This window comes from Coenobita brevimanus, chromosome 23 (assembly GCF_032717465.1).
Source record: "Coenobita brevimanus isolate Jiangsu-jjx chromosome 23, ASM3271746v2, whole genome shotgun sequence".
In the NCBI taxonomy this organism is placed as follows: Eukaryota; Metazoa; Arthropoda; class Malacostraca; order Decapoda; family Coenobitidae; genus Coenobita; species Coenobita brevimanus.
The window spans coordinates 37,403,621-37,419,423 of NC_136976.1; the positions used below are offsets into that span (position 1 = coordinate 37,403,621).

Below are 15,803 nucleotides of genomic sequence, written 5' to 3' on the forward strand. Positions count from 1 at the left end.
GCCACCGCTTCTTGGGGTTCTCAGAAGGCTTCCTAGGCATCATGAGCAGGGTAAAATGCAGTAACAAGGGCAGAAAATGCAGCAAGAAAAAGGCACCTTCCAATGTGAATTATGCGACTGAGTGGCGCTGTGGCGGGAGAAATTTAAACAAAACATCACATGAGAGCAGAAGTGTTTTTAATTGGGCGACATCACGATCACGTCACGATAGCGGGTGGGGGAGGCTACTTGATCAGAAGTTTTTATTGGCTGTCAGCATCACGGGAACGTCCGGTATGACCGTGTTGGACCAGGGGTGATCATGCTAGAGGTGAGCTCTGCGGATTTCGCCCACTTCTCAGAGCTCCGTCCGTGTTATGTTAATGCACCCGTGTTACAGTAATTAAACCGAATTAAATCTTACTAATTATTGCTCTCCGTGCTGGACACGAATCTTGCTGGACAAACACGTGTTGGACGCTAAGGTACTGTATTATGAAAATTCAAGACCATACTAGCATTGTACAGAGGGTAGATAATGCGAATTGTTGTTGTGGTACCCCAAACTGTACCATGGAAGCTGAATCAAAACACTTAACAGCTGTTCTGTGCCGGCCTCATCCCATGCCTCACTTTCACTCTCATAACTACTGGAGGGGTTTTGTCTGTCTCTCTCTCTTTCTTTTGAAAGATCGGTTTGTTGGTTCGTAGCCTTTGGTTCCTTCTTTCTTGCATTAAAAGAAAAAAAAAAAAGGTAATCCACCATCTCCACCCTCGGTACACTCATACATGTGAAGAATCCTTTTGGTAATGAATCATTCTGAATTATTATTGATTGAATTTTTGGTAATTAATCATTCTGAATCATTACCGATCGAATTTTTGGTAAATAATCATTCTGGATGATAACCAATCGATTTTTTCATTACCAAATTGCCTCACATTTGGTAATGAAAAATACCACATGGTAACCCTGGTGATGATTGCGCCAGTGATTAATGAATGCTCGTAAAGCACAGTATTGTGTGGCCAGTTTTATGGAATGCACATCTTAGTTTGCACTAGGTTAGGCGCTGCCTGTTGCTGCTCCAGGAAACCCTTGAAGTCCAAGTCAGACACTACAGACATTACGTCATCATCCTGCTGCTGTGGCCACTACTCACTCTCACACCAACCGCACTCCACCACACATACCAGCCCCACCCTTACCCATCGCACGCTACAAGTTATGCTCGCAAGTTGCAAGAGAATACCGTATTTGCCTTAATTTTTCATGCCCATTGCACACTGCAAGTGGCAAACACACTTTCTAAAGAATTAATTATTGTCAGACCCCTGTCGCACATTAGGCGAGAAGCACTTTGCGAAGGCGCACTTTAGGCGAGATGACTTTTATATATATATATACACAGGTAACTCGCACGGAACACGATCTCACGGAACGCGCCCGCAATTATACACGGTAAGGGCTGGGATACATATAAGACAACGTAAGATTAAAAAACCATCATGAAAACTACAAATTAACGCAGGAGAGGCCTTTGAAAGATCAAATCCTCGAACGTCACCGCTCGCAATTATACACGGTAAGGGCTGGGATACATATAAGACAACGTAAGATTAAAAAACCATCATGAAAACTACAAATTAACGCAGGAGAGGCCTTTGAAAGATCAAATCATCGAACGTCATGCAGCGCGCGGTTTGTTTTGATTATGTGACGATCTAGGCGGGAAATTATTCAGTGAGTGAGACATTCCCGAGTACAGTAGCACAGTATTTGTAAGTTAATTATTTAGAGTACTGTACTGTTCTGGTAAGTTTATGTGCAACTTAAAGTACTATTAAATAACGTTAAAGCAAGAAATAAAGTCTTATAACCAGTTTACCTGATAGGCGTCAGAATATTGCCTTTTTTATTTGTTCGTTTTTTCCACAGTACTGTACAGTATTTGTAAGTTAAATATTTACTGTTCTCGTATATACTGTACTTGTAAGCACTTAAATAAAGTTACATCATTAAATAAAGCCTTGTAACCAGTTAACCCGAATTATATGATTACCCATGATCGGCGTCGGAATATTGCCTTTTTTGTTTGTTCGTTAAACTCTTACTGTACTGCTTTTCTGCAGTACTGTATTTGTAATTTAAATATTTACTGTTCTGGTATGTACTTTTAAGCAATTAAAGCATTGAATAAAGCCTTGTAACCAGTTAACCTGATTTATATGATTACCCATGATCGGCGTCGCAATATTGCCTTTTTAGTTTGTTCGTTAAAGACTTATAATAAGAGAAAAATACATTTTTGTCTTGGTATCTTTACCTATTTGCTCAGGTTTGCTGTAATGGTTTGGATCATTTGATGCAATGCAAATTGTAGAAAACTGTGAAAACTTTCGGGAAGTGAACGAAAATCTGGGACATGAGACTGACCTTGACTTCACCCTCTCGTGTGTCATCTGTCAGTTCACCACCTGATATCGTGATGAGTGGATGTACGATTTTTTCACTCGTGGCCATGCCTAACCACACATAGTTACACCCATTATCTCGACCCAGACAGAAAATACAATCTTTTTCCTCCCTTGCAAAACACAAACAACCACCCTGTTTACGAGACAGCAATATATATTGCGAAAATAACAAGGTAAAATGATAGAGAAAGATGAACATGTTATGACGGAAGAAGTACGTTTTCCCCGTCTGTAAACGTATTTATTTCTGCTTTGTATCTGTATTCGTAATAATTAGACTTATTGTTAGTTCTGAAACTGCATTACGATTCTATTTTTAGCCATACTCGTGGTGTGGGAGCTGGAAGTTGTGACACAACTTCCTTATTGCTAATCGGACTGACCCTCCACTTTATTCTCCCGTGGCAGAGTCTAGCTTTGGAGGACGAGCAGTTTTCTCATTTAGGACTGAAAATTCAACTCTTTCGCTCCCTTTTCCAAGCATGGGCACAACGATGACGAAAAAAATAACTCGAAACTACCATAACCATATATCAAAAACGTGAAAATGTATTCATAACATTTTTTTTTTCCAGCCATTCCTAACAGATTATGTACTGAAATCATTCGATATCACAGCACTGCATTTCTAAGTTAAATATGTACTGTTCTGGTATGTGCTTGTAAGTTAAAGCACTGGTACCAGTTAACCTGATTTATATGATTACCTATGATCGGCGTCGGAATGTTTCCTTGTGTTTACGTACAGTATTTGTGTGTTGAAGTTTTGCTGTGGAGTACAGTATTTGTGAGTTATAACATTAAATAAACCTTCTAACCACTTAAAGTGCTTTCTAGTGATTACCAGTGACAGATAACAGCAAAACAACACATTTGGGGGGTCTAGGGAGCAAAATATGGAGTAGTTTAAATATACGCGATTTCGCACCTAACACGGCACGGTAGGAACGAAACCCACGTGTTCCATGCGAGTTACCTGTATATATATATATATATATATATATATATATATATGTAGTAAATGTTTTATGTTTCTTTCTTTTCAGGAAGCAGCATGGCCAGTAGTGTAAGTGGCACAGGGCGTTCCAATACAACTCTCACTCACATTACCCATGACCCCACCACAACCACCACAACTAATGCTTGCACCCAGGTACTATTTGGTTTTATTTAGCTGTTTATTTGTTGTCAAAGCATGTTTTTTGTGTCATTCATTTTACTCATGGCTATATAGCATTGTCTTTGGTAACACACTGTTTTGTAATATGATGTGATTAGAACAGAAAGTAAAATTGTGACCTCTCCACTAGTGGCATGGTTGAATCAATGGTAGCACAGTCCCTTGTGATATCATGCACAAACAGAATGAAGCATAATTTCACTGCAGTCAAGTTTATTTGGTGCCTATTTGTGTTTTGTGTTTTTGTGTTATGCATGTGTTATGTGTAGTGTTGTGATTTGTATGTTGTGTGTGTATAGTTTTTTGTGTGTGCTTTGTGTTTTGTGTGTGCTTTGTGTTTTGTGTGTGCATTGTGTGTTGTGTGTGCTTTGTGTTTCCTCTATGTTTTGTGTGTGCATTATGTCTTGTGTGTGCTTTTTGTTTTGTGTGTGCTGTGTATTTTGTTTGTGCTTTGTATTTTGTGTGTTTTTTACTTGTGTACTTGTGTTTTGTGTGTGTTTTATGTATATTATGTACTGTGTGTATTTGTTTTGTGTGTAGGAGGTTGTGCTTTTGTAATTCTTATTTCAAACACTGAGATGCACATAAAGATACATGGTATAGAGGGAATGGAGATCGTGTTCAAAGGAGCCCGAATGATTACCTGCTCATAGAGAAATTGATGCTGGGAAGAGTTGCTGATATGAGAGCAGTGAGAGGATGATGTGGAGGTTTGTCAGATCATATGATTATAGTATGCAAGATGAAGCTGAGAGGAGTGAGGTGGAGCAGGAGAGAGAGGAGCACTCAGGGGAAGAGACTGAAAGTTGAGAAGCTGATGATTAAAGAAATGGCAGATGAATACCGGGCCAAAGTAGGGGAGGAGTTGCAATCAGTGAATTGGAATGAAGTGGATCTGGACAACTTGTGGAATACATATAGGGATTGCTTAGTTAGGAATGCTAAAGCGTTGTGTGGTGTGTCAAAAGTAACATCAAAGACGAAAGTTATGGCATTGTGGGATGAAGAGGTTAAGATAATAATGGAGGAAAAGGGGAAGAAGTGGCTAGAGTGGTTACAGGACAGAGGTTGAATTGAAATAAGAACTCTATATATTGAGAGCAAGAAGCATGTAAAGAGACAAGTGAAGGGGAAAAGTCAGATAAATGATGATCTAGGACGAAAAATGATTGCAAATTATTCTGAAAATAGGGAGTTATTCTGGAAAGAGGTGCGGAAATGTAGAAGTGACAGTAAATAAAGAAATCTGAAAGTGAGAAGGATGTATAGTGGTAGATTATTAACCCATGGGGATGAAGTAAGGACCAGATGGAAAGAGTACAATATATTGAAAGTCTGATGAATGGGAATGGAGAGAGCAGAGCGACTGTAAGCATGATTAGTTTTCGGGGTGTACAGAGAAGGAATGCAGTACCAGGGAACGTGACACTCACTGAGGTGAAGAATGCGTGAAGTGGCTGAAAAATATGAAAGCAGCTGGGGTTGATGAGGTTACGGGGAGATGATTAAGTGTAGTGGAGAGAGTGGAATGAAGTGCTTGTTGGAGATATGTAAAAAAGTCTTGGATGAGTGAAACTGTGCCAGTAGAGTGGAAAAGGGCTGTGATTGTACCTCTGTACAAAATGAAAGTGAGCAAAGTGAGTGCAAGAATTATCATGGCATAAGTCTTTTGAGTGCTGTAGGGAAGGTATATTTAGGAATTCTTATAGAGAAAGTAAGAAAAATGTTATAAGGCCTAGTGAGTGATGAACAGGGTGGCTCTAGGAGTGGCAGAGGATGTGTAGATCAAATATTTGCATTGAGATGGATAGTGGAGAAGGCTTGTGAGAAAGACTATGAGGTGTTTATGGCATTCATGGATCTGGAAAAGCATACGACAGGGTAAACAGAGAAGGATTATGGAAGGTTTTGCGCATGTATGGTGTACAGTCACTACTCGGTATACATTGATTTGGTATATGATAATTCGCTACAACAATAACAGAAAAGTTCCACCCCAAAATCCAATTTTTGCGATGAATTTCCCACTATAACGATATTGCCCTCGGAAAATTTTGTACGAAGTGCCAGGCACACGCAAGGCGACAGTTGCTTGTCTCAGGCAAGATGGCAGCCCCAGCATGCAGAGCATTGTTTTGGTTCAGTTGTGGTCCCACCACCCCTTCAAAGCCCTGTCTTTTCCACTCATTCACGTGTCCCCTCCTGCTGTCGTCACCTCGCCAATCATCATGCTACAGTAGGCCTAGACATTGTGTAGCACCAGGCCAACATTACACAAGTGTGATTGTTGTGTTGTTGCAACGATTTACTGTACATGAGTAATGCCGCCTGTATTGGTGTGATAGTGTTTGTTTTGGTCTTGAAGATGACTTGGACTGACATAGGAAGTGATTAAGGTGGGTTTTCATTTTTGTTTCATTCTTGGATAGGTGACTTTGGGAATTTGAGTTGACGTAACCCCCCTTTTATAATGTGTTTCAATCTCCCGATTTACGATAAAATCGTTATCTGTTAAGGTGTGACGTGACGTAACCCCATCGTATACCGAGTTGTGACTGAAGATGGTAAGCTGCTAGGTGCCATCAAGAGTTTTTATGATGGTAGTGATGCATGTTTAAGGGTAAATGGGCATCTAAGTGAATGGTTCACGATCATTGTTGGTCGACGAGGTTGTGTGATATCTGCATGTTTGTTCAGTATATGTGGATGGGGTGATGAGAGAAGTGAAGGCATGAGTAATGGAGAGAGGGATGGTGGTGGTAATGAATGGTGATAGATGGAATATCTCAAATTTGATGGATGTTGATGATGCAGTGCTACTTCCAAATACCAGACAAGAACTTGGTAGACTAGTGCAGAGGTTTGTAGATGTCTGTGAGCATCGTGCCATGAGCTTAAATGTAGAAGAGAGTAAAGTGATGGTTATTGAGTGAGAAGGTGACACCCAGTGTGATGTTACAGTGAATGGAGAGAGACTGGAATTGGTGAGAGAGCTCAAATACCTGGTATTGTGATAGAAAAGAGAGGAAAATGTGCAAAAGAAGTGGAAGGTGGAGTGACACAAGGAAGGAAAATAGCTTGTGCTATGAAGGCCTTGATAAGAAACAGAGGCTTGAGTGTTGCAGATAAGAGACAGAGGCTTGAGTGTTGCAGCTGCACGAGGCTTGCATGAAGGAGTGTTATTGCCAACTTTAACATATGGGTGTGAGACTATGGTGTGGCATGAAAATGAAAAGTCAGAAGTAAGAGCTGTGGGGATAGGATTGCATAGGAATGTATGTGGAGTACAGAGAGTGGATATGATACGGAAGAATGTGATTTGTGAAAGATGTTGAGTGATGAAGTCTGTGGACACCAGAATCGAAGAGAGTGTACTGAGATGGTATGGCTATGCGGAGAGAATGGATGACAACAGAGCGGTGAAAAGGGTATATCTGAGCAAATTTGAAGGGGGGAAGTGGTGAGGTAGGCCAAGAAGAAGGTAGAAGAATATGGTGAATAAGTGTGTGAGGAAGAAAGGTATGGAAGTTGATGAGGCTAAGGGACTGACAAGAAATAGAGATGGCTGGATGAATTTTTTACGAAGAAGTACATGACAGGGATTTTGCACTCCTTTTTAATGTGACGTATTTGGATTGGCTCTGTTGGATAAGTATATGTGAAGCTACAGAATGTGGCAAAATTTTTTGGCTTATCAGATGAAGCCAGGATTCTGTGGGCTTGAATGATGAGTGAATGGAAGCATGTCCCATTGAAATGGGCATACTTTGGCTGTCTGGATGCTGCTACTCCTCACGCCACCCAAGGGTGGGAAAGGAGGTTTGGATGATGATGATGGTGATGATGATGATGATGTATATTGTATGTATTGTTTGTGTGTTTTATGTGTGTACAGTAGATTTTTGCAATGTTTAAATGTTGTTAAATTTGTTTTGTACTTGTTGGTAGTGGTATAGTGAAAAAAAAAAAGTGTCGGGCTGAGTAACCAAAAGACCTTTATAATGGTTTTGATATACAGTGATCCCTTGGTTATCAAGCAGTAGGTTATAGCAGTTTTTGTTATAACTGCAGGATGAAAATTTGCACTCTTGCCATTATCATGTCTTTTTGGGGTTGAAGAAATCGTTACTGCCTGCCTGAGCTGATTTCTTCTGACAATGATGGTGCAAAATATGTGGGTTGATGGCTTTAAGGGAATAAAAGATGGGTCCCTACTAGAGGAGTTAATCCCAGGTGTTGGAGACCTCTAACTCCTTATCCCCCTGCCATGGAATCCACTTACCTCAAGTCCATCTCAGGTCTATATATGCTATGTGTTTCTTCCAGGTTGTGCCCTTCTCATCATTTTCAGTTAACCTAACCATGCCTATATGTGTTTTCGATACTATAACAGTATGTGTGTGTTTAGTTGGTCTTAATTGTTGGAATGTGAAATTTTGGTTTTCAAATGGGGTGCCCTGTGCCTATTAGGATAAATCCTATAGTTCTGTACTTTCTTTATTGCACAATTTCATTATCACATACAAGCCATGGTACCATTTATACACAGTAATCAAGGTACAATAATACTGTACACTGATAGAGCTGTTTTATATAATGTACAGTCACCCCAAGAAGTGATGCCAGAGATTCAGATTGCTTCAATCAGTCTGTACTGCCATATGTCCTTTGGAAACTTAGTGATCATCAAGTAAAAATTCTGTGCCTCCGTCATGTCATATCAAATAAAATGCACATCACGCCAAGACTCGTATAAAATGGATAACATGAGGCAGTGATATACAGTATTAGAAGTTCACACTAACATGCGTTTCCCAATTTGAATTTTGTGAATTGAGATTGGGGAGTGGTCTTTCTGACCACTACTTGGTGGGGGTCAGAATCAAGGTTCAAGTAAAATGGACAAGTAGAAGAAGCGAAGGACAGGAGAAAGGAGAACCTGGAAGGAGAATGGAAAGATTACAAGAGGTTGGGAAAAAGGCAGAATATAAGAGAGAACTAGAGGAACGATTCGGTAAACATGAATTAGAGCAGGTGGGGGACATGGAAGGTGTGTGCAAGATATTCACAGAAGAAATATGTGCAGTATGTGAGATGGTGTGTGGGGTGAAGAGAAGACGAAAGGGGGTGCAAGGAACAGCATGGTGGAATGAAGGGGTGAGACAGGCTGTGGTACAAAAGAAGAAAGCATATAATGTATGGATGAGCAATAGGGGTGTGGAAGAAGTTGAGAGACGGAAGAGAGAGTTATATATAGAAAGGAAGAGAGAGATGAAAAGATTAGTGAGAGAAAGAAGAGAGTGGATGAGGAATTTTGAAAAAATTTGAGTGTAAAGTGGCAGGACTGTAAGAAAATGTTCTGGAAAGAAGTGGAGTTAGACAGGGTGGCAATGAAGTTAGTAGGGGAATTTGGTAGATTACTAGTGGACAAGGGAGAAAAAGTGAGAAGATGGAGAGAACACTTTAAGGAATTGTTGAACATAGAGAATGAAATTAATGTGAGTATAAATGGCTGGGGAATGGCCGGGAGAAGGAGGGAGGTGAGATGCCAGGAAGAAATCAGAGGATGGAAGTTGTGGAAGCAATGAAGAAAGTCAAATTGGGGAAATCTCCAGGAATTGATGGAGTGTGTGGTGAAATGCTGAAGCATGTGCGAAAGATAGTAGTAGAATGGATGTGGAAGATGTGCAAATTGGCCTGGGAGGAAGGTAGAGTCCTGGAGGATTGGAAGTCAGGTATAATTGTTCCCTTGTACAAAGGGAAAGGGGAAAAGAAGTGTGTGGTAATCATAGGGGCATTTTTCTTCGTAGTGTAATAGGAAAAGTATATGGTAGGATACTTATTGACAGAGTTAGGGAAATAACAGAGGAATTAATTGCAGAAGAACAGGGAGGCTTTAGGAGGGGAAGAGGTTGCGTAGATCAGTTATTCATTCTTCGATCTTTAGTGGAAAAGTTTCTAGAGAAGGGAAAGAAGTTGTATGCGGCTTTCATGGATTTGGAGAAAGCATATGACAGGATGGATAGACAAGGGTTTTGGAAGGTATTAAGAATATAAGGAGTAGATGGGAAGTTGGTGAATACTGTGAAGAGTATGTATGATGGTGCTAAGGCTGCAGTGCATGTGGATGGTGAACTGAGTTAATTTTTCTCTTTGAAGGTTGGGTTGAAACAGGGATGTGTCATGTCTCCATGGTTGTTCAGTCTGTACATGGATGGGGTAATAAATGAGGTACAAGGTAGGGCAGTAAATGTTGGAGTGGGCCTGGTGACAGAGGGTAGTGTTTGGAAACTCCCTGTACTGTTGTATGCAGATGTTACTGTTGTGTTGAGTGAAAACGAAGGGGAGCTGCAAGGCTTGATGGATGAGTTTGGGAGAGTGTAAGAAACGGAATCTAAAGGTGAATGTAGGGAAAAGTAAAGTTATGGTCTTTGAGAGAGGTGAAGTCAGTGAATGTACAGTGAGGTTGGATGGTGAGGAATTGGAAAATGTGAGTACGTTTAAGTACTTGGGTAGTGTGATGAGTAAGGATGGAGGTTTGGAGGATGAAGTGCTTGAAAGGGTACAACAAGGAATTAAGGTTGCTGGTTCCTTGAAAGCAGTGATAAGAAGCAGGGAAGTGAGCATGGAAGTGAAAAAGTTCCTACATGACAGTATTACGATACCAACTCTAACGTATGGCAGTGAAACTTGGACTTTGTTGGAAGGACACAAGTCAAGAGTGAGAGCAGTGGAAATGAGTTATTTAAGAAGAGCCTATGGGGTCACATGGAGAGACAGGCTGACAAATGAGGATATAAAGGAGCGTTGTGGTGTGGATGTGGATGTGATAGGAAGCGTTGGGAGGAACACACTGTGGTGGTTTGGCCATGTGGAGAGGCTGAAGGGTGAGAGACTGACGAGGAGAGTGTATGTGAGCGAGGTGGAGGGGGGAGAGGGAGGGGGAGACGGAGGATGAGATGGAGGGATGGAGTGGATAGGTATATGAGAGAGGGGAGTGTGAGTTGGGAGTAGGGCAGTGAAATGGCGAGGGACAGTGCGACGTGGAGGTGATTTATTTGTGGCCATCCCGTAAAGGATTGAGGTGTCTGGCAATAGATAGATAGATAGATAGGATATAACATAAACGGTTTTAGATATCCGTAAGTGGATACAGTACTGGGGCCGGATTCACTAAAGCATTTTCTCTTGTTGAACTCTGCTGACACTGTTCACTGCAAATGTAACATTATCCCAGGCACAGTTCAAGGCTGTTTTGGTGATGGCATTATCCAATGAATCAAATGTAACACTCTTCCTTTTGGCCACTTCATTTACCGTATTTCGCGGCATGTAAGACGCAGCATTGTGAAAGACGCACCCTAATTCTGGCAGGGCAGTTCTGTGAAAAAAAAGTTTGCCCCAACCAAGACTGCAGTAAGGTTTCTTGATAAGAGCCATTACCACACAGATACACAGTCACCTTTCAGAATCTATTCATTACTGATCATCAGCCTCTGGTTTCTTTTTTTATATACAAAGAATGGTACAGGAAAAGAAAACAATGCCCCTTCTTGACAAAACGTGACTGATATGAGCCACTATCACTTAGATACAACACTCACCTTTCAGAATCTATTCAGTACTGCTCATCATCCTTTAGTTTCTTCTTTTATGTACAAAGAATGATACAGGAAAAGAGAAAATAAAACCCCGTCTTAACAAAACGTGACTTCAAACCACGAGGCCATCTCAACTTTGTTGATAAATATGTATCAGTAAACTGATATAAACACTGTTTTTAATATTTTATGAATTTAAAACCACAAATGAAGTCAATAAACTCTATTCTTTCATTCACTGACGAAAACATAAAATACAATGAATGTTCACATCAGTTCCTTTATCCTAAAAGAACCCCGTCATATTCCACACCTGTTACGGAATTTCCTCACATTGCCTTGACTCAAGCACAATATCAGACGACTACCATCATTAATCATGCACTCTAACTAACCTGTAATTACCTCCACAAATAATATAAAAAGGTAGCACTTGTAAATACACAAATTACAATGTTTTACAACCAAAGTTCAATATAGCAAGGCTGCTTGGGAACAGGATAGACAGCTGTTTTTACTCTCTTCTCTCAGTATCACTCCTTCACTGTCAGCTATGTTTGCCTTGCAGCATCACTGATCATAATTTACTAAAAACATTCATTTCAAAATATACTATGGTGAAAACATCCACTGCTACACCTTAGTAACACTGCTGCCTCCCAGTCGCTAGACAGCAGTCTCTACCCCTTCCTCTCAGTATCACTTCCTCACTGTCAGCGATGTTTCCCTTGCAGCATCAACTGTTAAAAATACGTTCTTCACTGATCACAATTTACTAAAAACAGACATTCATCTCAAAACATGTCGAGAATGGTGAAACTATCTCTTAGCAGCACTGCTGCATCCCAAGCGCTAGACAACTGGCTCAACCCTCTTCTCCCAGTATCACTCCCTTACTGTCAGCTGTTTTCCTTCCAGCATCAACGATTAAAAATGCATATTTCTCTTACCAGAATTTGCTAAAAACAGACATCCATCTCAAAACATTCGAGTACTGTGAAAACATCCATTTTTGGTCTTAACACTGCTGCCTCCTAGTCGCTATGGTACACACACACACACGCACACGTACACACCACATCCAACATTCGCTCACCTCTGAAACATTTACATCAGTCCGTTTTGGAGTACCCAGTGGCTTTATTATATGCCAAAAACATCAAAATGTATTTGGTTGTTCAATATAAATATCATCACTTAAGGACATGAAACATCTCAAACAATTTATTCATCCAAACATCGTCAGTGCAAGACAAAAGGTGTACAGCACCATTGATCCTAAATTTTCCATGGTTGCATCTGTCATGATCACCTAAAACCTATGTTCACTTCATATTACTGACATGTTGAAAATTTCACTCGTCTTCAAATCCTGAGAATTCATCACTACTTCCCCCGAGTCCTGAAGCATCACTGGAAGTCATCACCACGGTCATCATCACTGTTTCACTGTCACTTTCATACAGTAAATGGTCCTCAGTACCATCCATTGAATTGCTTATACCACACTTCATACGATTTTAACTTGGCAATCGTTTTAACTGAGCACAGGCAATATTCAGACTTGGGGCATTTGTTACAGCCCACATTAACCTCCTCAGTACATGTTTCCTGAACTGAATAAAATCATATGGCGAGCATGAATAAACTACACTATAAAATACATTGCTGGGCTGAAGGGATTATAATAAGCGGATTATCAGTTCCCTAGCCTGACTCTTCCCACTCCTACTTCCTTAACTACACCCACACCAAACTCTCACCTACACCTTAGGATTCTGGTCGTTTCGGCCGTAACGTCCAAAATGGCAAATGATTTTACAACCTAACCTAACCTAACAAATTTGGACGTTACGGCCTAAATGATCCCCATTGCCGATCATGAGAGCTTTGCTTAGGCAGCAGAGATGCAGAGAGTGAACGTTGTCAATCATTCTGATCGCTTCGTCTGCTAAGAATACAGCAGAAATGGCGGACGCTGATATGAATGCCCGTCAGGCACTGCTATTTCAGATATTGCATCAGTTATGCTACTCAGTGAATTTTATCCTATTTTCATAACAAAATACTGTAATTGGGTGTGCCCTGAGTTGCATAGACATTGCTAAAGTACTTCACTTGGCTGAAAAAGTGAAGCTGTAACTTCGTTAGCTTGCTAGAGTAGGGTGTGCGCTAGACACTAAACTGCTAAGTTGCTAAACCGCTAAACCCCTTGACGGTATTGGCCAGTTGAGCTGCAAACAATCCCGTGAATGCTTTGTGTTCTTGAACTTGCATGTTTTAATATCTGCTGCATATATACACTCACAAAATGTCACAAAAGTAACTGACCTAATTAGGGTTACTGAATTTCCATACGTGATGAAAGTCTGTTTTGATGACTTGGCAGTTTCACTAGCCAGCATCTCTCCAGCATGATTGCTTTGCTAGTTAGTTAATGGATGGCAAGCAAAGTGGTCATGATTGCCTTTCAGAAGGTTAGCAGACAGTTCACCAGTGAGCACGTTACCTTGCTAGAGTAGGGTGTACGCTAGCCACTAAACTGCTAAGTTGCTAAACCGCTAAACTCCTTGATGGTATTGGCCAGTTGAGCTGAAAACAAACCGTGAATGCTTTGTGTTTTTGAACTTGCGTGTTTTAATATCTGCTGCATATATACACTCACAAAATGTCACAAAAGTAACTGACCTAATTAGGGTTACTGTATTTCCATACGTGACGAAAGTCTGTTTTGATGACTTGGCAGTTTCACTAGCCAGCATCTCTCCAGTATGATTGCTTTGCTCGATAGTGAATGGATGGCAAGCAAAGTGGTCATGATTGCCTTTCAGAAGGTTAGCAGACAGTTCACCAGTGATCATGTACATTATCTTGCTGGAACAGTGCGGATGCTAAACTGTGAACTTGCTAAATCTCTAAATATCTTCACGATGTTAGCCAGTTGAGCTGTAAACAAACCCGCGAAAGTTTTATGTGTTTCTGATCTCGGGTGTTTCTGAAATCTGCTGCATATACACACTAGTGTATATTATTTTTAAGAATAAAATCAAGTCTGCATACTGTAGAAGACACCTGTGGTTGCTAAGCATTGAGATGATCATCTTTATAAGAGTTTCTTCTCAGTGAAGCCTAACTAACCTGCCTTAGTCTAACGTGCAGGACGCATGGGGATATTTTAAGGTAACTTTGAGACAAAAAAGTGCGTCTTATATGCCGCGAAATACGGTATTTATGCCATTAATTCATCAGTGGAAAAGTTAGGACGGGCTGGGAGTATTTCTTTTCTTTCATGTTCTCCTGAGCTGGTCTAAACCAGTTTGCTCCCCTACCCCGTTCCTTCCACTTTCTTGTACCCCTCGAAGAGCTGGTCTAAACCTGTTTGCTGCCCTTCCCCCCCCGTCTCTCTCTCTGTCGTAAATAATATGAAGCTGCAGTTAAGGAGAATAGAAGGCTTTTCCAGGAATGGAAGAAGGGTGGTAGCAAAGAGGAATATTTGGCTGCCAAGCGTAGGGCTAGAAGAGAGGTATACGGGGCAAAGTCTGAGTCACAGAGACTATTACTTGATAACCTAAATCATGGGGAAAGGAAAAATATGATATTTAGGGTGGCAGGTCAAGTGAAGAGGGATAATCGGGATATTATAGGTGAGCAGTGTGTGAAGAATGATGAAGGAAGGGTAGTGGTGAACAGTGAGGATATTAAAGATGCATGGAGAAAGCATTATAACCGGTTGTTGAATGAGGAGTTTGACTGGGACAGGGAAGGTTTGGAACCAGCAGATCCAGTGTCTGGCCCTTGCCCTTTGATTGATACTGCTACAGTGAGTGAGGCAATAGGCAGGATGAGGGTGGGGAAGGCAACTGGTGTGTCTGGGTTGACTGCCGAAATGTTGAAGGCCTCAGGCGATATAGGGGTGAGTTTAGTCACTGACCTGATAAATAGGATTATTTATGAGTATGTTATCCCAGATGATTGGCTGAAGAGTATAATTGTAAATGTGTATAAAGGGAAGGGTGATGCCCTGGAAAGAGGAAATTATGGAGGTATAAAGCTTTTAGATCAGATAATGAAGGTAATGGAGAGAGTTTTAGAAGGTATGATTAGAGAAAGTGTGAATATTGATGAGATGCAGTTTGGGTTTATGCCAGGTAGGGGGACCACTGATGCTATATTCATTGTTCGACAGCTTCAGGAAAAATATATTGGTAGGAGAAGGGATCTTTATTTTGTTTTTGTTGCTTTGGAACAGGCCTTTGACAGAGTCCCTAGAGAGGTGGTGAAGTGGGCAATGAGAAAGCTTGGCTTGGAGGAGTGGCTGGTTAGGGTCATTATGGCTATGTATGTGGGTGCTCACACCCAGGTAAGAGTGAATGGAGATTTGAGTGATGAGTTTTCCGTGAATGGTGGTGTGCATCAGGGGTCAGTCTTGAGTCCCATGTTGTTTATCATGGTACTTGAAGCCCTTTCACATGACTTTAGAAATGGACTCCCATGGGAGTTGTTGCATGCTGATGATTTGGTGTTGATTGCAGAGAACGAAAGGGAGGTGGAGGAAAGGTTTAGGA

The 15,803-nt window shown here is 40.9% G+C and overlaps 1 protein-coding gene across 1 annotated transcript in view; it reads left to right on the forward strand.

Annotated features, from left to right (window-relative positions):
- The window catches only part of melt (ventricular zone expressed PH domain-containing protein melted), a 671,576-nt gene that overhangs the window by 494,657 nt on the left and 161,116 nt on the right, over positions 1-15,803 (forward strand). The window contains exon 15 of the mRNA XM_080267230.1: positions 3,504-3,610. Within this exon, the coding sequence (XP_080123356.1) occupies positions 3,504-3,610 (107 nt within the window). The remainder of the gene's footprint in view (positions 1-3,503; positions 3,611-15,803) is intronic.